This window comes from Neophocaena asiaeorientalis, unplaced genomic scaffold (genome assembly GCF_003031525.2).
Source record: "Neophocaena asiaeorientalis asiaeorientalis breed wild unplaced genomic scaffold, Neophocaena_asiaeorientalis_V1.1 scaffold100, whole genome shotgun sequence".
NCBI classification, from domain to species: domain Eukaryota; kingdom Metazoa; phylum Chordata; class Mammalia; order Artiodactyla; family Phocoenidae; genus Neophocaena; species Neophocaena asiaeorientalis.
This window is the reverse complement of record NW_020173955.1, coordinates 1,162,333-1,190,166: the sequence shown is the minus strand read 5'-3', so window position 1 is coordinate 1,190,166 and position 27,834 is coordinate 1,162,333. Positions and strand designations below refer to the sequence as shown.

Below are 27,834 nucleotides of genomic sequence, written 5' to 3'. Positions count from 1 at the left end.
TAATGTGTTATTTGTTTTTCATGTGTAATATTGTTTATAAATACACTTACTCCATTGTAAGTGAAGTTCTACATAAACTTGATAATTGTAAGAAAATCAATTGCATTTTCAGCTGCACTTGCAAGTATATTCTTGTTTTTTGTTTTTCCTGTCACTTAGGGAACGGTTATCATCATCGCAAATCATGGTGACCGAATTGACATCCCACCTGGAGCAGTATTAGAGAACAAGATTGTATCTGGGAACCTTCGTATCTTGGACCACTGAATGAAAAATATCGTGCACTTTATACTAATTATGGGCTAAACAGTTTCTTACAATGAAATGTTCTCTAGGATTACTGTATCCTGCAGTGTTAATTTTTAAGTTGAGTTTTCTGCAGTATGCTTTTAGTCTGTGAAAAGCACAGGTGGAAGCAATACTTTTCTTTTTGAAGAAGATCCTGAAAGTTAAATTCATCTTAAAGTGCAATATTGTCTAATCTTAAAACTGGGGTAGCTCTGCTGGAAAATCTTTTAACAGAGGCCTCAGTGATGGTCACTTTGAACTGTTTGTTTGTGGTTTTAAAAATAAAGCTGTGAAGCAATCCATGTATACACTTATACTTTTCAATGCTAACTTTATGAAATGGTGAAGAAAAATGGTTTACTCTTGCTAAACAGTTACTCTGTCAGTTGGAAGACTCGCTCTTGGAACACTGACGTACTCACTAGCCAGTTACCTAACAAATCCAGTTTTTGCATTTCTAAGAATCTTAACTACATCATTATTTCCACAGGAATTAAACTTGAAGGTATTTAATATCTTTCATCCAGTTCTAAAGCTGGGATGCCTGCCATGCTCTCCATAGACTCTCCATTTACTGAAACAAAGTGGTGTTTCTTTTCCCAGATGAAGGGGAAGAGGTGGGGTGGGTAGAGGTAGGGCATTTCTTTCACATCCTTGTTCTCTAGTATAGTGGGGTGGGGTATAACGTTATAAAAAGTTACCTTTCCTTGAAGCTTCACTTGTTGAAGCTTGCTTGTTGTTACTGAAAAATGTTCTTGAATAACCCAAATCAGGTCTGCTGGTAGTTTGAATTTCAGCTTTTCTCTAAGAATCAATTACATTTTCCAATTCTTCCATACTTGTTTTTGAGTAAGCTGCCTGTTTAATAAGTTTACTGTTACTATAAAAAAAAAAAAGTTGTCTTTTAAAGTCTGGTAATTCTTTACAGCTTTATTTTAGACAGACAGTTTAAGAACCAATGACATACCTCTGTAATAATAATAAAGGAAAGAATTCCTCTTAGGAAAACAAAGAGCACAAAATAAGACTATTTCATTGTACATAATCACCACAAGGTTAGGCACTCTGACAGGGTTAGGCAAGATTCCTGGTGTGAAGTGAGGCACAGGCACTTTCATTTATAGAGTGCTGCTGATTCTAATTTTGAAGGTAGGTGTTATAAAAGTCTTTTTAAATAACTTACTCATCACCTTATATTTCTGGCCCCAACACAGCAGCCTATATTTTAACAGTTCTATTTCTCCCTGGTCTTTGTTCATATACACATTGAAAGTTACTTACAAATAAGAACCCAAGGCAGGGGATATACTTCAATGTTATGAGGAGATCTCATTTTAACATTTAGATACGTAAGCAGAATATAAGAAAATGTATTCTTACCTCTGCTAGAAATAAAAAGGAAAAACACCCCAACCCTGCATAGATACTTTACTTTTATAAAAATACAGCTGTTAAACTGCAGGCTTTCATACACCACATCTGAAAAGTATTTAAATTAGTAGTTGCATAAATGAACACCAAAATCTTACTCTTTAATTATTACTTATGATCAGTCTTTCAAGTATTTAGACTATTCTGGAAGGCTTTACGCAGTTGACATACAGTGGTGATGATGATAGATTAAATATGCGACACACAAAGCCTGAAACTTGACATTGGTCACTAAAACAAAAACTGAATTCCTAAATCCAAGCAATCAAAAGATGTTTATTTTTATAGAAAGATCTGTAAAAAAATAATTTTTCAAACAGCTTTACTTTCATAGAGAAAACTTTCTACAGAGGTTGAGTAAGATTTTAATATTTTAAATTGTACCATCATTAAATAAGGTGGGATACCATATGAATTTCATTGCACTGGAAGAAATGCAAAGCATTTTTTAATATAAAGTATACAGAGCATTCTAGTCAGCTACAGCTGTGTTACAGCTATGTGTTCTTTTGGATTTGGTCCAAAGAAACCTGAGTCTGTTGCCAGAGAGAATGAAAAATATTATAGACACCTGATCAGTTACTCCTCACTGAAGGAAGCACACAAATGGCATTCCTTGTAGATCCCAGTGAATCCCAGTTTCCCAACACTGATACTTTCCCTTTCCCCTTCCCCAGTTCACTTTGGGTTCCAGGTTCAGTTCTTGAATCACAGGCATCCATATTTTCATCACAAACATACACATCCCATGGTAAAATGAACTACCCAGTTTTCCAGTATGTCATCACCTTTTCTGTTCCCAGATCTCGGCCATATTTAGGTCCAAATCTTTAAGGCCTTTTAAGGCTTGAAGATTTCCAGTGTAAAAAGCTACATCTGCTGTGACCAACCTAAACATTGGAAAGAAAATTATTTTTAATCTCATGTTTTCTTTTCAAATAAAGTAGCAATGCTCACAGAGTAATCTGAGTCCTATCCTAGCTGCTAGACTATGATTTAAAATTTGGACCAAATGTCAGTATATTTCTCTCAGCATGATTCCTACTATCATATAGTTAGATCATTTCATGTTCTCTCTCTTTCATCAGTGTTGTTTTGAAAAGGAATAAACAAATGCAGGTTGGACTGTTTAATAATTAATTCTGCCCAATAAAATAAATTTATCTTAGAACAGTATGAAATAGAGAAAAATAACAAGTTAAACTTTTTTTTTTTTGATCAGTTGTCACTAGAATAGAGTATACATGTATATGACTATTGAACTCAAGGAAAAGACAGACAAGGTTTCCTGAATGCCATCCTAAGAAGTTAAATGAAGGCTGGGACTCGTGTTAAGTACTACTGGATACAAAACTTGCTATTGATGATGTAACAATACTTGACAAACAGAATTATACTTTTTAAGTATTTAGCTGTCACATTAATCCCTATCCTTGAAAAAACACTCCTGGAAAGAATGCTCAGATGATAAACAAATACCAAAGCTCCACACACAAAAAATAGGGACTGGTCTGATTAGACGTGTACGTTGACAGATTTGGCCCATGGAGAAACAAATAGGAGAGCTTGATTTAGTAGTTTGTAAAAGAAGAGGAAATGCAGCTTTGATACTTTAAAGAGCATGTAAGTTCTGGACTGCTGGACCACAAGGGGGCAAAGGTATTTTAAGCACCCTTAATATATGTATGAGTCTAATTTATAAATACATTCATACTTATGTACTTAATGTTTCAGCTTTTGTCACATGGCAGAATTCAGTAAGGACCATATTTTTGTTTGAAACTCATCTGGGTCAAGGTGCTTTAAAATCCATAAAACGTCTAAATTAGTAAATATGCTGAAACTGACAGCAATGGCTCAAAAAAGAACAAAGTCTTAAGGCAAGACTCCCACATGAAAAATTACACGAAATTAACAGAAATCTCCATTTTAAAATATCAAGTTATGTTTAATAAACAACTATTTATAGTCTCTACAAGATAGTACATAGAAAATATATGTTTTACATCAAAGTTGAAAATATTTGATAAAAGAACGTAAAAGAAAAGCAGATATTTGCAATATATATAACCAATGAAGGATCAGTTTGAGGGCATATGCAAAAATCTAAAATCAGCAAGAAAAAGATAATACCCAAGATAAAAAATGGGTGAAGAATATGAAGAGGAAAAGTCACAGATGAGAACACCTGAATGACAAATACGTGAAAAGATGACAAACAATAGGAAATGCAAATCAAAACAAAATACCACTGTATCCCATTAGACTGGCAACAATTTAAAAAAATCTAACAGCAAAAAAAAAAAAAAAAAAAAAAAAAAAAAAAACAGCAAATGTTGGCAAGATGTGGAATAAAGGTGGGAATATAAACTTGGTATAGCCACTTTGGAGAAAATTCTGGCAAAACCTAGCAGAGTGAAAATGTACATGTGATCCACTTCTATGTACCTACCCTAAAGAAATGATCACACCATTACACATGTATAAGGAAAGATCTTCACTGTGGCATGATTGTAATGGAACAAAGTAATGACCTAAAATTGATCACCAGGTGAAATGGAAACATTAAATATGGTTGATTCATGTGGGAGAATGCAATAAAGCAATGAAAAATGGACAATTTCTATATATCAACATAAACAATGTTGAGTGGAAAAAAGCAAGCAGCATATGTACAATATACCATGTAAGTAAATTAAATTCATAAAACAGCTCCACATTTTTTTTTTTTTTTTAGATAAAGAGACAATAAATGAGAAGGACTTAAAGGATATAGACCAGATTTACTAGAAACATTGCCTAAGGGTTGGAGGAAAGAGAAAAGGACTGGAGATGGGGTCAAGGGGTACTCAAGCTCCATTTGGAATGCCATTTTTTTAAAAAATGATGAACATTTTTTTTTCCAAGTGAAAATGACAAATGTTAATAATGATCAATTCTAAGTAACAGGAATATAAATATTATCCATATGTCTATTTTTATAATATCTTAAAATAGAGAAAAAAATCACATTAAAAAGAAAAAGTGCAGGACTGGGGAGAAGAAGGAATAGGGAGCAACTGCTTAATGGGTCTGGGATTTCCTCTTGGGGTAGTAAAATGTTTGGAACTAGACAGAGCTGGCAGTTGCACCCAGGTGGTGGCTGCGAAGGCACTAAGGACCACTGAATGGTTAACTATAAAATGGTTAATTTTATGTTATGTGAATTTCACCTCAAAAAAAAAAAGGTAAAATTTTAGAGCCATTTCAGGAACAAAAGTTCCTTTTAAGCAGGTAGTTTATTATGTCTTTGGCTAGAGTCTAGAGAGAAATTTTCAGGGAATTCTATCTTTCAAGTGATCACTCAAAGACATAGTTTGACTTACACAGTATTAGTGTCTTTAAAAGTATGTGACAACAAAGATCTCTAAGGTGGTACCAACCCCCAAATAGCTTTATTAACAAAGAAAATAATAGGTGATGAATTAACTTGGATGCTTCAGAACTACTGGTCTGAGAAAAACCAACCTGCGAGATTTAGTTACATGAATAAAAGTAGAAAAGTATGAGTGTAATAGGCCTTTAATTAGCTTTTTATGAATAGTTTCTGAGAGGTATTTGAAAATTGAACTTTTCTGTGGCTTTGAAATTTCTGAAAATAAATCTTTTTTTAAAAAAAAGAAGAACCAGGTAATAAAAGAGAATCAGATTTTTGCATAAAACTCTTAAATTCAGCCTGGCTGACAAATTCAGCAGTTTGAAGCTTCCAAATTGTTTTGTGCAAAATCAATTCATTGTACTCTCCAACAACACAGGTTTGAACTGCGTGGGTCCACTTATACGCAGATTTTTAAAGACAGTAAATACTAGAGCATTACATGATCTGCAGCTGGTTGAATCTGTGGATGTGGAATTGTTGATACAGAGGAGCCCTGAATATGGAGGGCCAGCTCCCTAAGTTATACTCAGATTGTCAACTGCTGGAGGGTCGGCACCTCCAACCCTCACCCCATCCCCCTCCTGCTCAAGGGTCAGCTGTACTTCTTTTCTTTTTAAGGGTAGGGCCAACTTCTGACTCCAAAAGATGTTTTTTACATTTGTTCCTATAAAGTTTGAAACTTAAGCCTAAAATTCCTTTAAAAGGGAACAAAATATTCTATTCTTAAAAATCCATGGAACAGGTAAACACACTACAGAAATAATATAAAGGTGTACCTACATGATCAGCGCTTTGCACTTTGTATAATCTTTAAACCCGTATCTTTATCTACATTGCTCTTAACAAAAATTCTGTGACAGTACTTTTTATCATCCCTATTTTAAAATCTAAGAATATTAAGACTCAGGGTAAGTGATTTGCCCAGTTATAGAGCTAGTAAGTGGCAGAACTTAACCCGTTTTCTGATTCTAAATCTATTTCGCCAATAATACATATAATTTGTTCAACGGCTTACAATAAAATATGTATACACTTATTTTTTGTAATCCTGTGAAGGAATTAAGGCAGATTTTATGGTTCTCATTTGATAAATAAGGCACAGAGGTTAAGTGACTTTCTCACGGTCATACAAAGTAGGGCTTTTGAGTTCTGTCTGGATAGGTGAAGACTACTGGGTGACTTAAGGAGGTGCTACTAATGTACACTGCCTCAAAATGGACATATAAGGTCAGTTAACTAATTCACCATCTATAGAACACTTTAACACAGATAGATATAGATATAGATATAGATATAGATATACATCACCTCCACAGAGGGAAAAAAAGGCAAAAGTCTGCTGATTTTACAGTCTGGGGCCCTGGCAAGATTATAGTGGAAAAGGACAGCATAATGAATAAAAACCAATCAAACAGTTCAATATGGGAGTATGGGGTAAAAACATATTGAAAACATACCCATTTTGAGGTCCTCCATCATTTATCACATTTAAGTGAGACAATTGCTTTTTCAAGTGGAGTTTGTAACTTGCATTAATTCTTAAAAATAACATCTGGAAAAGAAAGAAAACTCAGTTTCTTAAAGCTCTATTGACACAGAAGACATAAGTAAGTAATCACTATTATTTGCAGAAAAATTTTAAAAACGTTTTGCTTTGGCATGTACTTTTAAAATGCTCCTCTGAAAGTATTTAATTGCTATTTCAGTATAGTTTGTCTCCTTAGTTGGATAAAAGCTCTTTTTGCTCTTTTCAGTAGTACTTATTTTAGTGATATGACTTATCACTGCCTTTTGCCCCTTAGTAGAAATCCTCTGGCATGTGTAAATGGGATCAACCATACAGGTGAAAAGAATAAAAAGAGACGGAGAATTCTGCAATGTATCAATATTAACTAGGAACTTGATAGAGGAAAAAGTCACAATGGTAAAGGCAAGGCTACCGTTATCCTTCCCAATTACTTGGAAGTATTTTATTGCTTCACATGCAGATTTTTAATGCAATACTTCTTTGGGAAATGCCTGACCTGAAATTATATACAATTAATCTATGGAAACAATTTTGTGAAATATATTTCCCATGGGAAAAAATATATAAAGTCATCTATGGAAAAGTTTTCTGGAATTACTCGTACTCAAGTGACAATAATGACCTAAATCTATAATTTGTGCCCAGCTTGACAAGAGTTCCCTTGTCAGATAAAAATACATGAAATACCTATATACCCAGCTCCTGGACCTGGCTAAGCCTTGTTCTAGAATTAGAACTCAAATGGCAAATCCAGAAGGTCAGAATGTCAGAGGTGGGGGATCTTACATGTGGAATGAAAAGGATGGCTTGGCTAGGAAGACTGAGAAAGGAAGAAGAGACCCTAGTGGGTGCTCCACATCTCAAGGCTCCTCCTCAGTCCTCAGAGAGCCCCAAAGGCGCTGGATGATATTTAATCATAAAGATGGTATGATTAATGAAAACTTAGGGAAGCATGAAAAAGTGGTAATAGCTAGTATAGGATGGAAGTCTGAGGTGGCATGGGAAAGGAGACCAGCAGGCACAAGAGCAGGGAAGAGACACTGAAAAAGCTACTCTCTGCTCCCAAATACCATTTCCAAGCACTCAACCAATTCAAGACAAACTGAAATATTGATAAGAAACTTCTCTAAATAGCAAAAATCCCAGTGAAAACTAAGATCATTAGCATGTAACAACTAGTTTTGTACTAATTATAACATGTCATTCTACAATTAGACTTGAATGAGATCACCTGGTATAAAGGGAAGAAACTAAGGTGGGTAAAGAAGACCAGAAGAAAAGAAGTACTGGAAACTTTAAAGTACTAGACGAGGGAATAGAGGGAAGTCACGGGTAGGAATGTCACCGAAAAGTGAAGAGAACTCTGATAATAGTGTAGGGAAGACAGTAGAGACAGAGGGTGGATACTTCAAAAGTAAGGGGTGCCAAAGACTACCCATTTTGCTATTTTTCCTGATCCGTGCCTACTACACATCACTTATGCTGATCTAACAAATATTAATGTTAAGGCACATTGATTGAGTTACTTTATATGTCATCTCATTATTAAGTCCATCACTAATTCCTCCCCTATCCAATTTGGATTATAATCACAGTCAGTAACATATTCTATTATGCACTGATAAATGCTAATCCTGATTTTCAAACTACTAATGTAATAAATGATGTCAGTAGAATCTGGGACCTCTGATGACCCAATGAACAAATGAAAATCTGCTTTTTAGAATGGCTGACTACACAGCAAAGCTACTATTGCTCTGGCCTGTCAGGGCAAGGAGCACTTTGAAATCAAGTCAATATAACAACTGGAAAAAATAACAATAATCATACTGGAATACGAACTAAGCTTAACTGTGCCAAGAGTACATAATAAAAACACTCCAATTCTGGATGCATATTATGTTATATATAATAGTTTTAGGAATTACTACTCACTTGTGTTTGTTCTTCTGGAAGGAGATCAAATATAGCTTCATGCATTTTTGCCATTTGCTTACAAATATTCCTGAAACAGGCAGAAGGAACGGGAGCTTTCACTTCATACTGGCAGGGAAAAATAATGAGAATTATATTCATGTCCTCTGGATTGCATATTGTCCCCACTGTTCCCTAAAACATATATTTTCTGCCCCTACACATCTAACTCTTCAACTGTGATCTGTGCTACTCATGCAAATCTCAAAAACTTTTCATTAAAAACCTTAATCTATTTTGAGAGAACCAGCATAATATAGTGGCTAAGAACATAGGTGGCTTCCCTTCTTAAGATGGACTGCTTGGGTTCAAATCCCAACTCTTAAAATTCTTAGCTATGTGAGATGGGGTGAGTTACTTCTCTATATTGGGTGAGATATTTCTCTATGTCTCAAAGGGCATGCTGTGAGGATTTTAAAAGATGGCTCATAAGAACTCAAACCAGTGCTTGATACCAAGTAGGTACTCAAAAAATGTTAGCTACTATTGTGGCTTAATATACGATAATGAATCATTAAAGTAGGCCCTCCAAATTAACAGATTATTTTTTAAACATGATTTTAAGAATGTGTTCAACATGATCATATCTGAAATCAATATAACTGGTAGAATTAAAATGTTCTTTTTCTTGGTAGGTGGGCCAATATAGTAATCATATTTACCCTAAGGTTAAGAGAAGACTTTTTCAGGCTTCCCTGGTGGCACAGTGGTTAAGACTCCGCCTGCCAATGCAGGGGACACAGGTTCGAGCCCTGGTCCGGGAAGATCCCACATGCCATGGAGCAGCCCGTGCACCACAACTACTGAGCCTGCGCTCTAGAGTCCATGAGCCACAACTACTGAAGCCCGCACGCCTAGAGCCCATGCCCGGCAATAAGAGGAGCCACCACGATGAGAAGCCCGTGCACCGCAACGAAGAGTAGCCCCTGCTCGCCACAACTAGAGAAAGCCTGAGCGTAGCAATGAAGACCCAATGTAGCCAAAAATAATAAATAAAATAAATAAATTTAAAATAGTAATAATAATAATAAAGAGAAGACTTTTTCAATGATCTATACGGAAAATTTTAAATTAGGTAAATTCACTTACTATTCTTACATCTGGAACAGTACACTGATATGATTTAGATAATCATCTTTTAGCCCACATTTTAGAATTCACAGCTTAAATTATATATCATTTTCATTTATAAGACAAATTTGGGCTAAATAATTATATTTTAGATGCACTAATCTTATATAGTTTATTAAAATGATGAGTTCCAATATACTGCTGCAGCAGAACCATGTGGAAGTCACCGTGTGACTGGACCAAGCAAAGTCGTGACCACTCAAGGGTTTGTCTCTCTTCAGCTTAGAGTTATATCAAACATCCCCTTATCTTTTTTATTAATAACAGCTTTAAGATATAATTCACATACCATAAAATTCACCCCTTTAAAGTGTACAATTAACTTTTTTTAGTAAACTCTTATACAACCATCACAACTAATTCCCAAACATTTTCATCACCCCAAGAAGAAACCCCATACCCATTAGCAGGCACACCCCGTTCCCCCCTCCCCTCAGCCCCTGGTAACTACTACTCTCTAGAAATGGAATCATACAATCTGTGGCTTTTTGTGACTGGCTTCTTTCACTTAGCATGCTTTCAAGGTTCATCCATGTTGCAGCATGTGTCAGTACCTCATCTTTTTTATGGCTGCATGATATTCCATTGCATGAATATACCATAGTTTATCCAATCAGCAATTAATGGACATTTGGGTTATTTCTACTTTTTGGCTATTATGAATAATAATGCCATGAACATTCATGTACAGATTTCTGTGTAGACAAATGTAATCAATTCTCTTGGGTATATACCCAGAAGTGGAATTACTGGATCATATGGTAACTCCATGTTCAACCTTTTGAGGAAATGTCAAAATGTTTTCCACAGTGGCTGTACCACTTTACAATCCCACCCAGCAGCATATAAGGGTTCCAATTTCTCCATATCCTCACCAACACTTGTTATTGTCTTTTTTATTTTAGTATCCTACTGTGGTAATATCCCCTTATCTTAACTATCCCCCTGTCCTGGGTTGAATAATATCTTCTCCAAATTCATGTTCACTTAGAGCTTCATAAGGTCATAGTGGATTAGAGTGGGTCCTAAATCTACTGACTGGTTTTTATAAAAGAAAGAAGAGGGAAATTTAGACACAGAGACACACAGAGGGAAGATGACCACGTGAAGACAGAGGCAGAGATTGAAGTGATGCATCTACAAGCCAAGTAATGCCAACAACTGATAGCAAGCACCTGAAGCTAGAAAGGGGCAGGGAAGGATTCTTAGAGCCTTCAGAGGGAGCATGGTCTAGGGACACTCTATCCTCCAGAACTACAAGAGAGTAAATTTTTGTGTTATAAGCCACTCAGTCTGTGGGAATCTGTTATGGCAGCCCCAGGAAACTAGCACACCCCCAAAACCTTCCTTCATCACTGCTTTCCCTCAAGATACTATCCTTTCCATCTGACCTTCACCACACGTTTCTCCAATCACTTAAACTTGATACTGTACTTCTTTATTCCACACTATATAAAAAAATCAACTAAAAATGGATCATGGACTTATATATAAAACCTAAAACAATAGTGCTTCTAGAAGAAAACACTGGAAATTATCTTTGTAACTTGGGTGACAAAAAGTTATTGGGATAAGACACAAGAAGCATGAATAATAAAAGAAAAAACTGATAAACCGGAGTTCACCAAAGTTAAAAACTGCTCTTTTTAAGACACTTAAGAAAATGAAAAGGTAAGCCATAGACTGGGAGAAAATAATTACTTGATAAAGAACTTGTATCTAGGATATATAAAGAACTCTTTTCTTAAAGAACTCTTAAAACTCAATAAGAAGATAACCCAATTTTTAAAATGAGCAAAAAAAATTTGAACATTTTTCCAGAGAAAAAGTATGGATGGCAAAATAACACATGAAAAGATACTCAACATATTCGTCATTATATAAATTAAAACCACAATGAGATATCACTCAATACAGACCTACTAGAAAACTAACATTAAAAAACAGAGAGACAATAGAAGGTGCTGGTGAAGATAAAGAGTACCTAGAGCTCTTGTACATCACAAGTAGAATATAAAATTGTATAGTCACTTTGGAAAATAATTTGGCAGTTTTACATTTCCATGCCACCATCAATATATTCCAAGGTATTTACACAAAAGAAATGAAAACACATGTCCACACAAAGATGTGCCCATGAATGTATATAGTGGCATTATTTATAACAGTCAGAAACTGGAGAAAACCCAAATATCTATCAATTGATGAATGGATAAACAAATAGTAGTACATCCACACAATCGATATCACTCTATAATAACAATGAACAAGCCATTAACACCTGCTATAACATCCATGAATTTCAAAAGTGCTGGGCTAAATGAAAGGAACCTGGGACAAAAGGTTACATTCTGTATAATTCCACGTATAGGATATTCTGCAAAAGGCAAAACTATATGGAAGAAAATCAGATCAGTGGTTGTCATGGTTTGGGGATGTCGGGAAAAGGATTAACTGCAAAAATGCCAACAGTGATGGAATTGTTCTATATCTTGATTGTGGTAGTTCTACTACATATACATGTTAACATCCATCAAATTATATACTTAGAAAGGATGAATTTTACTGAATGTAAATTATACCTCCATAAACTTGCCTTAAATTGCTTAGCTTTCCACTGATAGCAAAGCTTTCCACTATCTTTCCAACATATCTCCCACTCCTGGGTTTACCCACCCTAATACATTAGCTAAATGGAATTACTTACCTTTCTGATTATTAATAACAACAGCAAAAGCATTAGCAGTCAACATTTATTGGAACTGGCTATAGTCAGATACATGATAGAAGAAAAGTGCTCCACATATATTATCTCATAAATCTTCACTACAAGTTTATGAGGCTTTATTATTATCCTCATTTAGAGATAGGAACTGAGGCTTAAGGAGATTAATAATTTGCCCAAGGTTCTTCAGTGACTAATGTGTGACAAACAATGGAATTTGAATTTAGGTCTACCTGACTCCAAAACCCAACACTAAACTTCCTTCTTAGGATTCCTACCAACATGTCTGTTCATGCTGTTACCTCAGAGTATCTCTTTGTCTCAACTTCATTTGCTCTAATTGTATCTATCTTTCAAAGCAAAACTTATATGCATGCCTCATCCATAAAGCTTTCCCAGATCTCCCTCCCCAGCTAACAACCATCTCTTTCAAAACGTTAAAAGCTCCAATAGCACTGAACCGATTCCTTACTTACGATACTTTAATCTACCTCCTGTTATAGTTATTGATATAATTATCCTACTACATATTTTACTATATGAGGACAAGATCAAAGGTTTCTTCACCCTTGTGTATCACTGTTAACCTAACACGATTTAACTCAATGAATGAATGAATGGTGGCTGGACATTAGTCTAGCCAGTAGTACAATTAGATGTTAATGTTTCACTCTACCCAAGGAAAGGTACCCTTGTTTATTAGCTTCTTATAATCAGCGTATATTTTATTACTGTGTTATTCTTCTTTCCCCAAATTAAATTCCTGATAAGAAAATGAAAAGCTAAAAATTGAGAGACTAACCCAAATCAAACACTGTCTGCTATTTTGGTGTGAATTAAGAACAGGGCCAAACTCCTGGGCAACCCATGGAAGCAAGTAGGGCAGGGAGTGAAAGAGAGACTTGATAATACAGGGAAAATGTAACATGTCAGGGTAACAGGAAAAGTCATCAGTGAGGAAGGTAGCAGAGAAAACGCTAAGTTGCAAACGTCTAGGCACACTCTTGACATTAAAAAAATGACATAAAAAATGGGGAGGGAGGTGTTTGAAATTTATAAAAAAGTTAAGAGACATAATAACCAAATGCAATATGTAATTTTGTTAGGTGTGATATAGTAGTGTGATTATATAAAAAAGTATCCCTCCCTAGTTTTTAGAAATATACACCCAAGTATTTAGGGATGAAATATTACAGTGCCTCAAATTAACTATAAAATATTTTAGCAAAAAAAGAAAAATGTTAATGACTGTTAAATATAGGTGATAAATATATGGGAAGCTCATTAAATAATTTTATTTTTCTTTACCAAAAAGAAAGAAAGAGAGAAAAAAGAATGCAATGAATTGTCACAGGAAAAAGTCTAGCCATAGTCCCAATTCTTGTTCATAGACTTTGGATGACCAACATGATAGAAAAAAGTCAAGGTTTTAAGAGTACCAGCACTTGTTTCGTTTTGCCTCATTCTATTCCCCAGCTTATTACTAGTTTCACTATTTAACATTTACCTTACTCTACATTATTAGGTGTTAAGTCCTCTGCCTTGTTAGATGATAAACTTCTTGAGGGTCACAGTGCATTATTCATTGACTTTTGGTACACAGAAGAATGTCATGTATCAAAAAGGAAACTTGTGGAATAGAACTGCTTTTGCATTTAGCTTGTACTTGGCAACCATGAAGAAAATAGAGAATTTCTAACCAATAATTTTTCTCCATACAAAACTAGAAACTTAGAAGGCATAACATAACATAGGTATGTTTGCACATAACTATAAATTCCTTACGCTTCTTAAAAGCATAAAACATCTATACTATATACTAACTACGTCAGAGGTTCTCAAAGTGTGGTGTGGGAACACCTGGGAGTCAGAGGCTCTTTCAGGGAATATGTGAGGTAAAAACCATTTTCATAATAATAATAATATTAGTATTATTCACTTGCAGTCTCTCATAATTGAATGGTGGGGATTTTTAGATGACCTGTGATGTCATTCTGAAGGCTAATCAAATGTGTGTTTATGTATTGTGTTTTAAATTTTTTTTTAGTTTTAATTTCTAATATGGTACTTACTGATAAGTATATTTGCATTAAAAAAGCTCTTTGGGGTCCTCAATTATTCTTAAGAATATAAACGGGGTCCTATGATCAAAATGTTTGAGAACTTAACATTAAACAAATGCAATCTTGTTTTCTAATCACTCCTTCTCACTGTCAACTTCAAAGATTTGGGTGTGAATGGGCACCACTTTATCTTGCCTTTTTATAATTTTCATGTGCCTGCTGCTCTTGCCATCTCAGAATCTGAAGGATCCAAGTAGAAGGAAAAGCATATCAAAGGGTCTTGCTTTATAAGATTACTCTAAAAATACTCTGGGGCAAAAGTATAAACTAAATAAACCTTCAAACTTTCAAGGTATGAGATTTCTGCTTTCTCTCTAAGACATGTACTGAATAATTTAGGGAAAGGAAAGAGTGAGGGATAGGGCAAAAGTGACTAGGGCTGATTAAGTGACATTTTTCTGAAGATACCCTCCCAGTGCAATTAAGAATTTTTTGGAAAACAGTTCTCCTTTTAATGACCTATGTGGAATGGGAAGCAAGTAAGAAACAAATACTGAAATTGAGTATCTATGATGGAAATAAGAGAGCACCTCAGGCTCTGCCTTCTTGGCCTGGAAAATAAAATAACACACTTTACTACAAATAATTTAATGTTTATTTTCTCAGTTCTGTCTCTGGAAGGCTTTCAGACTAAAATATGCTTTGAAGGTACATAATTTTCAATGCAGCTAATATAAAATTACTTCTATATAGGGTTTCTATCATCCTTGAAATCATCTTCCCCCACCCCTACCCCCAAGTCCCTTAGGAAATGAATATCACCTATTTGGGTGATCTGAACATTTGAGTTTTTCCCTAAACCCAGAACAATTTTGATTTGTTAGACAACTGTGAAAAGTCACAACGCTTTCAAGCAAAGCCTAATAATTTCCGTAAATTATTACCTTAGATAACAGCTTGTCAAATAAGCTATCCATTATCGCCACAAGCTTAGCTGATATTTCAGCTATGTGGTCATGGTAGTCCTGTAATGAGAAACGTTATATTTTAAAGTCCCTGGGACACATCTAAAATACTTAACAATTACAGAGTTAAATTTATGAAACTCCAGTAGAAAATACATGGAAAGGTACCTTAGTGATATGATCAAAATGCCTAAGCATACTATACTGCTTAGGCTGCAGTCGAGCTTCAAAATGAGCCCTGATCACAGGAATGTAGTGCACGATTAACTGCAAACAGCGTGAAGAAAGAGCTGAAGATCCGGGAGGTAGACATATCATGGAGAAAAACAAAGGTATTAGCTGGTATTTAAGGTATTTAATTACCTATCAAATTATGTAAAAGATATCAATTAATTTTATATAGACCCCAGTTTATTACATAAATGAAGAACACAGTAACAGAAAGCAACATATTTCATATTTTTTGTTTAAGAAAATCAGTTGGTACTGAATGATGTAATGAATGATGCTGCTTTTCCAATGGACTCAAGTTGTGAGTAGTACTGGCATGAGGAAGCTAACGGGACAACTGAGTCTCTTCTGACATTCAGATACCTTTCACCCCATATATACATACGTACTTCATACATATTACATTTTAACATTTTTTTACAATAGTGCAACTTTCTAGTAACTTATATTTATTGGAGTGAAAATTCCTCATAACATTTCTCCAGAAGTTATTTTTCAGTTATGGCAATACATAAGAAAGTGACATTGCTACTTTTAGAGGCTTTAGTTAGAGGCATAAAAACATCAGGTATAATGAAACATAAGTATAGTGACATCACTGTAATGCCTCAGCATGTGAATTAAATGCAAAAATCCATACCCAAATTTTTTGTAGTTATTGTTTTTAGTCCAACAACTTGCAGTGCACCAGCTCCAAGAACTAACTGGCAACTTCTTGAATTGAAGTACTAACAAAGGAAGAAAAAAAAAACCCAACAATTTATTAAAAATTATTCTTTATATGCTGGCAATGTGTTAATTCTAAAAATACATTCCTCTTTCCTCTCATTGAAGGACCAAATGAGTTTTTCTACTAGGAGCAATTAGGATCTGTTTATGTAATGACAAAAAAAAAAAAAAAAAAAAAGGAAAGGGGGTTTCCCAAATAAAAAATTTTAAAAAAAAAAAAAAGGCAAGGGGTGTTCCCAAATGATAATATTTACAGTCTGGTAGGGAAAAAGTTGAAAAATTCTAAAAATCAGTTGTTCAGAAATTAATCTTTAATTGGCATTCACAAAACTAGTTGTTTCAGTCATTCTAATTGGATAGTCCTACTTTCGAAAGGGTAACAAAATCTTTCTGGACTAAAATATGACAACTTAATTTTGGGACAGAATTAATTGATAGATTAGGTATTTGAAAAAAATAAAGCCTTTTCTCTAGGCTAGCAGTTTAAAATATCTGTTAATATGAAATGGCTGAATAATACTATCACCACAGTTTCATTTTACATCAATGGTTCTGAAATAATGATTTAAGAAAAATCTCTAACCTTAGTGAGATGAATTTTGTAAAGTTCAGTGAATTCCTTCCATGCACATTTGAAACCAGTCCAGGTTTTTTGACCTAAGTGGCCTCAGTCATGTTCAGCACCTAACGAACAAATCATCTCCTGTCTCCGATATCATTAACAACTCTACGGGTGTAATGAGGAATCACTAAATGTGGAGTGAGAAGGAAGCAGGTGGCCTCCTTCAAATAACATGTTGTGTTCAACCACAATCAAATGTCACAAAATTAATGTCTTAAAGATAGCTTAACCTCGAAATGTCTTAGAGTTGGAAGATTACTCATGCCCTAATGAATTACTTCTTCCAACTATTTTTTCCATAGGAGTGAAATCATACACACCTTCAATAAATCTGATAGACGAGTGAGCATGTCAGTAGTAACAGATGGGATATTATCCACACACTGGCAATATTCAAGGATAATTCTTATCAACAGCAATACGGTTCTACAAAAAAAGAAAGATGACCCAGTAGACACTCAAGACAAGAAAAATCAAACTGATTTGGCATATAAAAATCAATACTGATCTTGGTAACTGTTAAATTATGTGTTTTACCTATAAGTGCAACAGAGTAGGGACTTAGGGTAAGGCAACAGAAAATCCCTAGAGTGTAAAATTAAGGAGGCACTCAATTTCAGGGTTGTGCAACTACAAGGTAATCACTTGCATGACACTGAGAAAGGGTACCTCCTTAAATTCTGTGTTGTGAGCACATCACTCTCTGTGTGACAGTCACACTAAGATAAGTCTCTTCCATAAGGCAGGTATCCCATTCCTTGGCCAATTTAGAAACACTGAAAAAAGCTTAACCAGTGTTTCTGATTATGTAGTAGGTCCTCATAAATGTTGAATTAATGAAGGGAACCTAGTCTAGATTTTCTTAGTGAGATGAAAGATAAACTGTGGCTTCTAAGAACAATATACCTTCTAAGAAGTTTATTGGTAAATCACAAAAGCTTCTCCAAAGATGAGAAAGTTATCAGCTCATTATCAGGACATGTCATAAGCTGAAAAGAGGCACTCACTAGTGGGAGGTTAAATAAGGTTGAAACTAAGGGAGAAAGAGCCATTCATTACAGCACATCTAAATTCAACGAGATCCTCAGAAATGAGTGATCCATGTAAACTAATGTTTTATGAAAGTCTGAAGAGAGCAGTGATTCAAGAAGAAGAGTATCTAGCCTTTATAACAGCTTAGTTGTCAGACCATATATTACTCTCCATGCATAGCTCTAGAGTCTGCTTTACTGGGCAGGAGTCCATTGCTTATCTTTTGTAATTTTCTCTCTGAAGATATAATACTCCACTTTTAACCAGGGAGTTCCGTTTTTTGGCAGAAGCCTCTTTGCCTAAAGAGCAAGAAAGCCAGATAGCTAGAGGGGACCATTTCCATCAAGCAAGGGAAGAGTAATAAGACACAGTCCTTCCTCAGTATCCACAGGGGATTGGTTCCAGGACATCACGTGGATACCAAAAACCATGCATGCTCAAGTCCTTTATATAAAATGGCGTAGTAAAGTCTTCCCTCTACATCCACGGGTTCTGCACCCTGGCTGGTTGGATGTGGAACCCATGGATATAGAGGGTCAACTGCAATGGGTAATTAAGGAAAGAAATCATGATTAGATTGAAGGACAAAGATTATAGGGAGGTTGAAAAAAGCTCTGTCCCACCAGAAATGGAAAAGAACTCCAGAGAAGAAAGGAATGGAAGCTTTACCTTACAATGGGTGCACTTCAGAGTTTTGGATAATATACAGGTTGAGAAAAAGCATAAATTCTATACACACTATTTGAGTGCTTATGAGCTGCTAAGAAAAATTAAAGTGGTAAGATATGATCCCCATCTTTGAGGAATTCAGAGACTAACCAGAAAGTGCCATGAGAGAGGCACAGAGAGTTACAAAGAGAGGATCATTCATTCTTCCTGGAAGGAATGGCTGTTTCAGAAAAGACTTACTTAGTGACAAGAAACAAAAAAGTGAAAAAGAATTCTGGTATAGATATTGGGAGCTAGATTTTTATTCTAATTATTCTGGCTCCATTTGGGTAATTTTATATTAACTACTTAAACTTCTAAGCTCCAATTCTCTTAACTGTAGAAAGGGAACAATAATCCCTGAAATGTCTATTGTACAACATGGTTGTAGAGATCAAATGAGATCATATATATGAAAATATTTAAACTATGAAGTGTTATTAAAATTAAAGTATGTGAAGATATTATCTTAACTACCTATTTAATAAAAGGCATATAGTACTAGACAAACAACACTGGAATTTATATTTTTCTTAGTTAACTTGAATTTGAAATACTGTTTTTGGTAAAAGACCTAATGACAAATGATGATAATGGAAATAACTACCAACAACTATCAACTTCTTGTTAGGTACTAGAACTGTGCTAGATTCTTTACATGAATTACCTGTTTAATTTCACAATAATTCTAAGTATAGTACTATTGTCCACATTTTGTTTTATAAATAAGGAAACTGAGGCACACAGAGTAACTTGCCCAAGGCCACAAAGTAACAGAGCTGCTGGGACTCAAACCTAAGCAGTCTGATTCACAACTTCAACTACTATGCTGTATACTACACACTAAAAAAGTTGCAGGAAAAAAAGAAAGAGCTTGAGACACTTATAACATCATGGAGCCACTACAGCACCCTTGGATTATGTACCTCTAGGTTCTTGTTACATGAGAAAAATCAACCAACCCCTTTTTTTGTTAAGCCAGTGTAGTCCTAATGGGTACAGAATACTACAAAATATAGAAAAATAAAAAGGAATCCATAAAATTTCTTTAAAATTCTTTGTAAGATTTACAATTGCTAATCCAAAATTTCTAATTCACATCAAGGGGTAACTAAAAGACATATGTTTTAAATACTTGATTCAACTAATGAAGAAAAACGTGTCACTCACCCAACAACAGCATACTGTTGTCCCTCGACAATGAGAACTTCAGCTGGTTTCCTTTCTTCTGTAGCTAGAGAGTAAAGCGAATAAAGAGACATGGGTAAAAGATGAAACAAAATATTGGATAAAAAATTTAAACTGGAAAAAACTGAAAATGTTCCTATTCAGGGCCTGAAACGATCTCATTTCTGCAAATAAATCTACTTGTTGGGAAACAATTCAGCACAAAGTAAATAAAGTATACTGCATTTGGAATCAGAGAAATCTGGATTTGAATTCCAGTACTGCCAATTACTGGATGCAAGACTACGCCAATTACTTCTTTTGAATCTCAATATCTGTATCCATTAGACATGGACAACAATATCTACCTTTCAGTGTTGTTACTGAAAGAGATAATGCTTATGAACTGGCTATCCTCTAGGTCTGGCACATGGCAGATGATCGATAAGAAGTAAAGGAAAAAGAATGTTATTAGTTGGGAAAGGCAGAACTAGCATTTCAACTGGTTATCTTTTCTTTATTATAACCCTTAGAGTACAACTTAATTCCTAAATTCAATGGAGAGATTATGTATTACTTTTCAAGATTTTAATCCAAAAGTTACTTTATTTTCAGCATGTGGTATTTCTTATTATTAAAAAACAAAATTCAGCATATTGAGGTGAAAAGAACAGTGGACTGGATTACTGCCCTGAATCAGCCAAATTAAACAGATTACCATGCGCAAGTAAGTCATCATGCTTCCCTAAGCTTCAAATCCTTTTGTTCTAAGACATTAAATATCTACTTCCTCATCTCTTTCAAGGAAAGAAATTCAGTGTGATATAATTTCTAATCACAATTCACTCTGTATGTCAGATTAAGTTTTTTGAGGACAGGGGTTGTGTCTTAACCAATTCTCAATACTGCAGAGAAATGGCTTAGCACAGTAGTTAAGAGGAAGGGTCCTAAAGTCAGTCTGCCTGCAGTTGGATCCCAGCTCTACCACTTCCTAGCCAGGTAACCTTAGGCATGTTGCTTAACCTATTTGTGCCTCAGTTTCCATATTTTTAAAAATGGGAATACTAACAGTGTCTAGCTCATGGATCTGTAAATGAGATAACAATGTAAAGTGCTTAGAAAAAACTGTCTAGCATCAGGTAAGCAGCAAATTAATATTAACTGCTATCCATTAAACTTCATCTCCCCAATGCGAAGCTAAGTAGCTAGTAACTCAATAAGTAGATGATGGATGCATGAATAATAACCAAGGATCCTTAACTCTGCATGAACTAGTAAAATGTTAATGGATTTCTAATAGCATATCCTTTCTTCTTTCTCAGAGGAAAACAAAAGACAAAAGCAGGGTATATGGGGGACGGCTTGAAGATGGCGGAAGAGTAAGACGCGGAGATCGCCTTCCTCCCCACGGATACACCAGAAATACATCTACACGTGGAACAACTCCTACAGAACACCTACTGAAGGCTGGCAGAAGATCTCAGACCTCCCAAAAGGCAAGAAACTCCCCACTTACCTGGGTAGGGCAAAAGAAAAAAAGAAAAAACAGAGACAAAAGAATAAGGACGGCACCTGCACCAGTGGGAGGGAGCTGTGAAGGAGGAAAAGTTTCCACACACTAGGAAGCCCCTTCGCGGGCGGAGACTGCGGGAGGCGGAGAGGAGAGCTTCGGAACCGCGGAGGAGTGCACAGCCCGAGAGGCTTGTTTGCTCACCCGCCGGGGCGGGCGGGGCTGCGAGCTGAGGCTCGGTTTCGGTTTCGGACGGAGCGCAGGGAGAGGACTGGGGTTGGGGGCTTGAACATAGCCTGAAGGGATTAGTGCACCACGGCTAGCCGGGATGCAACAAGAGAAGCCACCACAATGAGATGCCTGCACACCACAATGAAGAGTAGCCCCCGCTTGCTGCAACTAGAGAAAGCCCGTGCTCAGCAACGAAGACCCAACACAGCCATAAATAAATAAATAAATAAATAAATAAATAAAAATTTATTAAAAACAACAACAACAAAAAACACTTTAAAAATTATTCAAAACTTCAAAATTTCAAATCTGGTATTACAGGATGAGTTGTACATAAGTTTATATTATTATTTTATTTATTTTTGGCAGTACGCGGGCCTCTCACTGTTGTGGCCTCTCCTGTTGCAGAACACAGGCTCTGGACACACAGGCTCAGCGGCCATGGCTCACGGGCCCAGCCGCTCCGTGGCATGTGGGATCTTCCCGGACCGGGGCACAAACACATGTCCTCTGCATCAGCAGGCGGACTCTCAACCACTGCGCCACCAGGGAAGCCCAAGTGTATATTATTAACCCATGACAACTCCACTTTAACTGATATACAAAAATATCTCTAGCCACTGCATGTCTTTCATAAGAGACCCAATTGACATTTGATACAAATGAAAATTTTCTTCTTGAAACTCTATTTTTTTAACTTGTGTGTTTTTCTGGATTGTCCTGTCTGCCCTTCCTTTGTAGTCTCCTTCATAGTTTTCTTATTCTACAGTTCTTTATATTTTGGTTTTCTCTATCATATCACTACTACATTACTTGTGATTGATAATAAATATATTTTTCATCAGACTTAGACCTTTTAAAGTAAAATTATACCTCTTACCTATGTCTCAACATTTGACACATAGAAGCATACTAGTGTCCAGTAAAAGAATACATGTCTCTAAACAATACAGTACAGTGGTTAAGAACATAGCTATGAAATTATATAAAGTTGGTTTCAAATCCCAGATCTTTATTTGTACCAAATTCCTTAACCCCTGGAAGCCTCACGCCTCCTCACTATTAAACAAGGTAACAATAGTATCTTTATTATAGGTTGTTGTGAGGGTAAACTGGAGTAATGCATGTAAAGCACCTGGTCCAGTGTCTGGCTATGGTTAATACTCAATAAATATCTGAAATTATTATTAAAAATTACCACATATTTTTCCAATCAACTACTTACTAAGCTGGGAGTGTTAGTTCTAAGATTCCCAAGAGGCACTATCAATTAAAGAAATATTAAGCACTCCTACAAAATGAACAAACAATATAAAATTGAAAGAGAGTGTGTGAAAGAGTACACATACCCCCTGATTTTTTTTCAGGTAAAGCAATCTTTCCATCTGCTATAGAATCAACAAGATCCTGAAATTCTGCGGGAACATCAGCTTGCTTCCAGCGTTCATTGTCTAAGAGGAGGCTATTCAAAAGTAAAAAGAAAGGAAGATAAACTTTAATAATATTTCAACACCATCTCCTTGGGTGAAAAGAAAAGGAAGAGCTGAGTGAGTACATAAGACTTTTGTTACATATTTAAGACTACATGTATCTTAGTTAAATTCAAGTAGAGCCCATGCAATACAAGGCATTGAGTTTTTAAATAATAATGGCCAATACCTGTTAGTACGTAAGACTTTAAAAAGTGCTGAACACCTTAATAAACTGAAATCATTCATAAACAGTATGAATAGTTTCAGAAAATGTTTCTCTTTTTATGTCTCTTAGCCTAGTCAGGAAGAGTGGTAAAACATAATTAACTTCACTTTGAGTGGGAAAGGAAAAGTCAATCTATTAGGATCTTCCTGGTAAGTACTTTAATGGAACTAAACATTCTAACTACACTTTCAAAAGCTAAGAAATGTGATTTTAATTCCACAATCTGTCTTTAATTAAAAAGAAAAAAATCTGTCAGGGGTTTTAACTGGCCAATTAATGAAGTTTCCTCTTTTAAATATAATTGTGTTTTGTAAAGAAAAGGGGAAAAAAATGAAGAACAGAATGGACATGGTAATAATACCTGAGCTTGGTTTTTCTCTCTTCATGAAACCTGTTTACAAATTTATTAGCTTGGCTCTGAAGTGCTCCAAGTAATGACATGCTTTTTCTTCCACAGATCTGTTCAGTTTCTAAAATGAATGTTTCCATTAATCTGGAAAGTGTTATGAATTCTGTGGAATTCAGCTTCTCAAGAAAACCATCCTAAATTTTAAAGATAACACAAAAATCATGAGAGTTAGTATAACACCAAATATGGATGAGCTATAAAACCAACTTAAACAAATATTAATTATTTTTATAATAGTTGTATTAATTCCTAAAAATTATTTTTAAACAATTTTAAATAAAATTTCCCAATACTTTAGTCCCAGAAATCAAGCATAAAAAGTTTAAGATGTCTAAATTTTATTCTGATCCCTTTGTAATACAGTAGCTCAAATAAGTTCAGATCATACTATACAATTGTCATACTATTGGAGTACAACTAATTTTCTTAATAAATTATTTGGCTAAGTATACACATATATATGTATAAAAACAGCATATTAATTTCAAATTAATTATTAAGGTATTATATTTCAAAATAAGTCTTTTAATCATTTATTTGAAAAGCATGCTTAATTTTTTCTATTTCTTTTATTTGGATTATTTTGCATTTCAACATCTCCTTAATAGACCACACCAGTACCTTATTAAGTGTTCAAAATATGCATTATGTGGAATAGGGACACAAGCAAGGATATATTCCAGATCTTGAAAATAATGTTACTATGTATAAAATATCTAAAGTTTATTAAAACAACTAACCTTTGCTCTTGACATGAGAAATTTGACAGCTCGATCATGGCATATATCTGAGGCACTATATAATAACTCCTGGACATTATTTGCCAGCTTTCCCAGCTCTAAGTCAGTTAATTTCATGTCTTCATTGACCCTGAAAATGATAGAAAGAGATTAAGTCAAGGAAAGTTATGAACACACTGTTCACCATAGATGACGTACCAATAAAAAACAAAAAGCTGTAAAATTTACATTTGAGGGAAAATTCTGTGATGTATCATATACTTTCATTTTTGTGGTAGAGCATCACATAAACAAGCTCAGATAACACAAATATATTTTACCCTAATATTATATAAGAATAATTTTCTCTCTCTGCTGTAGTATTTTTAATACTTAGTTCAGACTCTGACTGGAATTCTGCAAAAACTACAGCAAAAGAAATTCTCATTGGGTACAAGGGCGTAGCTGTGGCAGGTTGTGCACAGGTGCTTAGGATGACATGGTGGAAGCAAGAGGAAAGGAATGGAAAGAAGGAACAAACAGGCCCTCTTTTTACTTATAATTATGAATGACTATTAATAGTCAGATCAACTAAACTAATATTTCCTGAGTATTTACTGTGCTTAGCTACTATGCACTGGAGGGAATACTGTTCTCAAGAAACTTACAATTAAATAGGAGTACTTATAATATGTAATGCATCTATTCCAGTTTTGAGGAAGAAATGTAAGACTTCCTGTTTTTTATACATTTTTCCCCAGGGCATGTATAAAGACCACTGATTCTGTGCCAACAAGTCAGTTTAGTGTTATCATGAACCAAGTGAAGTACCTTAGCATAATTTTTCTCCGTTTCAGTTGAATTAAAATAACTTTCAAAGATATTTCAAAGAGGACCTGATGTATATTAATTTGAGGCAAACCACCACTCTCACTGGGTTAAGGTATTAAAGAAAGTTATTACCTGCTATCCTTTAAAGTTATATCATTAAATTTACTTACCAGTGCTTTAAAATAATGGATGGATAAATATTTTTAAAATACTCTCAGATACAGTATCTTGCTTGGTTCTCACACTCTGAAGAAGATAGATAAATTTCTACTTTACAGATGAGGATACTGAATCTTGAAAGTTTAAGTGATCTACTCAAGGTCACAAGGTTAAGAGGGTGGGACTAGAACCCAGAATTAGTCTAATTCTATTTCTAATCTGATAAGCTTCTTCTACTGCAACATTTCCTTCTATATAAACAGTCCAAGTGCTATTTCAATTCCAGCTCCCATAAAACTGTTTGCTTAAATTTCAAAGTTAAAATTTTATTACAATTGTAAATTCCATTTTCTGAAGGATTTCTAAAATTTGCCCCTACGTAAGGGAATGATTAAGAATTTGGAACTCTTACCAATACGCCACCAATTCACAAAGATATAAACAGGAAATAGCAAAAAAAAAACCAACTTAAGTCTTTAAGAAAGTAGGGTGACAATCCAAAAACCTGGGATGTTTGGTTTTCTAAAAAAATCATTTATTTGTTTGTAATTTTGCTTTTTAAAAAGATTTTTAAAATTTAAGTCTAATGGATCTCTTTCACGTTAATACGGAAAAGCAAAAAACAAAACCTCACAAACATGATCCAGTAATTCTACCTCTGGCTATGTACACAAAAGAACTGAAAGCAGGATCTCAAAGAGATATATTTGCACACCCATGTTCACAGTAGCACTATTCATAACAGCCAAGAGATGGAAGCAATCCAAGAGTCCACTGACAGATAAAATGTGGTATATACATACAATGGAATATTACTAAGCCTATAAAAAGAAGGAAATTCTGACACATACTACAACATAGATGAACCTTAAACATAATATGCTAAACAAAAGGACAAATACTGTATGATTCCACTTATATGAAGTACCTAGAGTAGTTGAACTCATGGAGACAGAAAGTAGAAGAGTGGTTGCCAGGGGATTGGTAGGGAAGGAAATGGGGAGTTGTCGCTTAATGTGCATAGGATTTCACATTTGCAAGAAGAAAAAGATCTGGAGATTGGCTGTACAACAGTGTGAATATATTTACCACTACTGGACTGTTGTGCACTTAGAAATGGCTAAGATGGTAAACTTTATATGTTTTTATTTTAACCACAATTTAATTTAAAATAAAAAATTTTAAAAACCTACAAAACTTTCTAATCCTTTCCATTATTTTTCCTTTCCCATTTCCTGCATGGGAAATTATTTACTCTTTTGTGCCCATGTCTGCATTGGAATAAACTTACAAAGTTGTAGACTATTTTGATAATGTAAAAAAATATGGAAAATCTACCACTAACATAGATAAAAAATCAGACATCATTTCTGCATGTACTGCATCTATGACACAATTACATACTGCAAAAACACTTGATACAAGAAAGAACTAGTTAGGGTCACGTGTATAAATATACTCAATCAATCCATTGCCCCTTGGGGGTGGGTAGTTCCCGGACATTTATGTGCCTATGAAACACAGAAGAAACTACCTACAGAACCTCTGGTATCATGCTATGGCAGCATGCCATTGTGGAAAGCCAGAGAAGCTCCAGAGTGTATAGTAAGCCACAATGGAGGTGGGAGGGGAGGGATAAAAACTATGAGGCTGCATTTGATTTAAAGGAATCTCAAATAGTACAGCTGATTTCTAGCTATCTTTTAATATCGTTTCTCACTTCTGCCATAATAGTTTTAGCTATCAAATAGCCAACAAGCTATCAACTATTTCTCAAGCCTCTCTTACAGCTAGATATAGACATGTGATAATATTCTAGCCACTAGGATGTGGGACTGCAAATTCTGAACTATGCTCTTAAAAGGAAAGAAAGGATAAAACATGAACAAATTTATGTGAAAGCAACAGGGAACTAACAAATCCTAAAATGTATATGGATTTGCAACATAAATAGGGCATACTGGAAGAAGAATAAAAGGTAGGAGAAATGACCAGATATTAAGACTAATTAAAAAGTGATCATAGGGTTTCTGTGGTGGCGCAGTGGTTGAGAGTCCACCTGCCGATGCAGGGGACGCGGGTTCGTGCCCCGGTCAGGGAGGATCCCACATGCCACGGAGCAGCTGGGCCTGTAAGCCATGGCCTCTGAGCCTGCGCGTCTGGAGCCTGTACTCTGCAACGGGAGAGGCCGCAACAGTGAGAGGCCCACGTACCGAAAAAAAAAAAAAAAAAAAAAAAAAAAAAGAAAAAAAAAAAAAAAATTTT

At 35.1% G+C, this 27,834-nt stretch overlaps 2 protein-coding genes across 17 annotated transcripts in view; one reads left to right on the top strand and one right to left on the bottom strand.

The window, feature by feature from the left end:
- The window catches only part of UGP2 (UDP-glucose pyrophosphorylase 2), a 55,225-nt gene extending 54,631 nt beyond the window's left edge, over positions 1-594 (top strand). For all 6 annotated transcript variants that reach the window (XM_024753055.1, XM_024753050.1, XM_024753051.1 and 3 more), the window contains one exon: positions 160-594. In XM_024753055.1, the coding sequence (XP_024608823.1) occupies positions 160-267 (108 nt within the window). In that variant the 3' untranslated portion in view covers positions 268-594. The remainder of the gene's footprint in view (positions 1-159) is intronic.
- The window catches only part of VPS54 (VPS54 subunit of GARP complex), a 132,782-nt gene that overhangs the window by 10,028 nt on the left and 94,920 nt on the right, over positions 1-27,834 (bottom strand). For 7 of the 11 annotated variants that reach the window (XR_003004234.1, XR_003004237.1, XR_003004236.1 and 4 more), the window contains 12 exons: positions 24,601-24,730; positions 23,813-23,994; positions 23,103-23,215; positions 20,016-20,079; positions 17,426-17,531; positions 16,395-16,482; positions 15,692-15,813; positions 15,503-15,583; positions 8,601-8,708; positions 6,595-6,689; positions 2,508-2,609; positions 990-1,168 (listed from right to left, as the gene is read on the bottom strand). Coding sequence is in view for 3 of the 11 variants with exons in the window: in XM_024753046.1 (XP_024608814.1) it covers positions 1,093-1,168; positions 2,508-2,609; positions 6,595-6,689; positions 8,601-8,708; positions 15,503-15,583; positions 15,692-15,813; positions 16,395-16,482; positions 17,426-17,531; positions 20,016-20,079; positions 23,103-23,215; positions 23,813-23,994; positions 24,601-24,730 (1,267 nt within the window). In the remaining 8 variants the exon portion in view is untranslated. Of the gene's footprint in view, positions 1-744; positions 1,169-1,198; positions 2,610-6,594; positions 6,690-8,600; positions 8,709-15,502; positions 15,584-15,691; positions 15,814-16,394; positions 16,483-17,066; positions 17,168-17,425; positions 17,532-20,015; positions 20,080-23,102; positions 23,216-23,812; positions 23,995-24,600; positions 24,731-27,834 lie in introns of those variants that run through there. The other 4 variants (XM_024753047.1, XM_024753048.1, XM_024753046.1 and 1 more) reach the window with 3 other exon arrangements.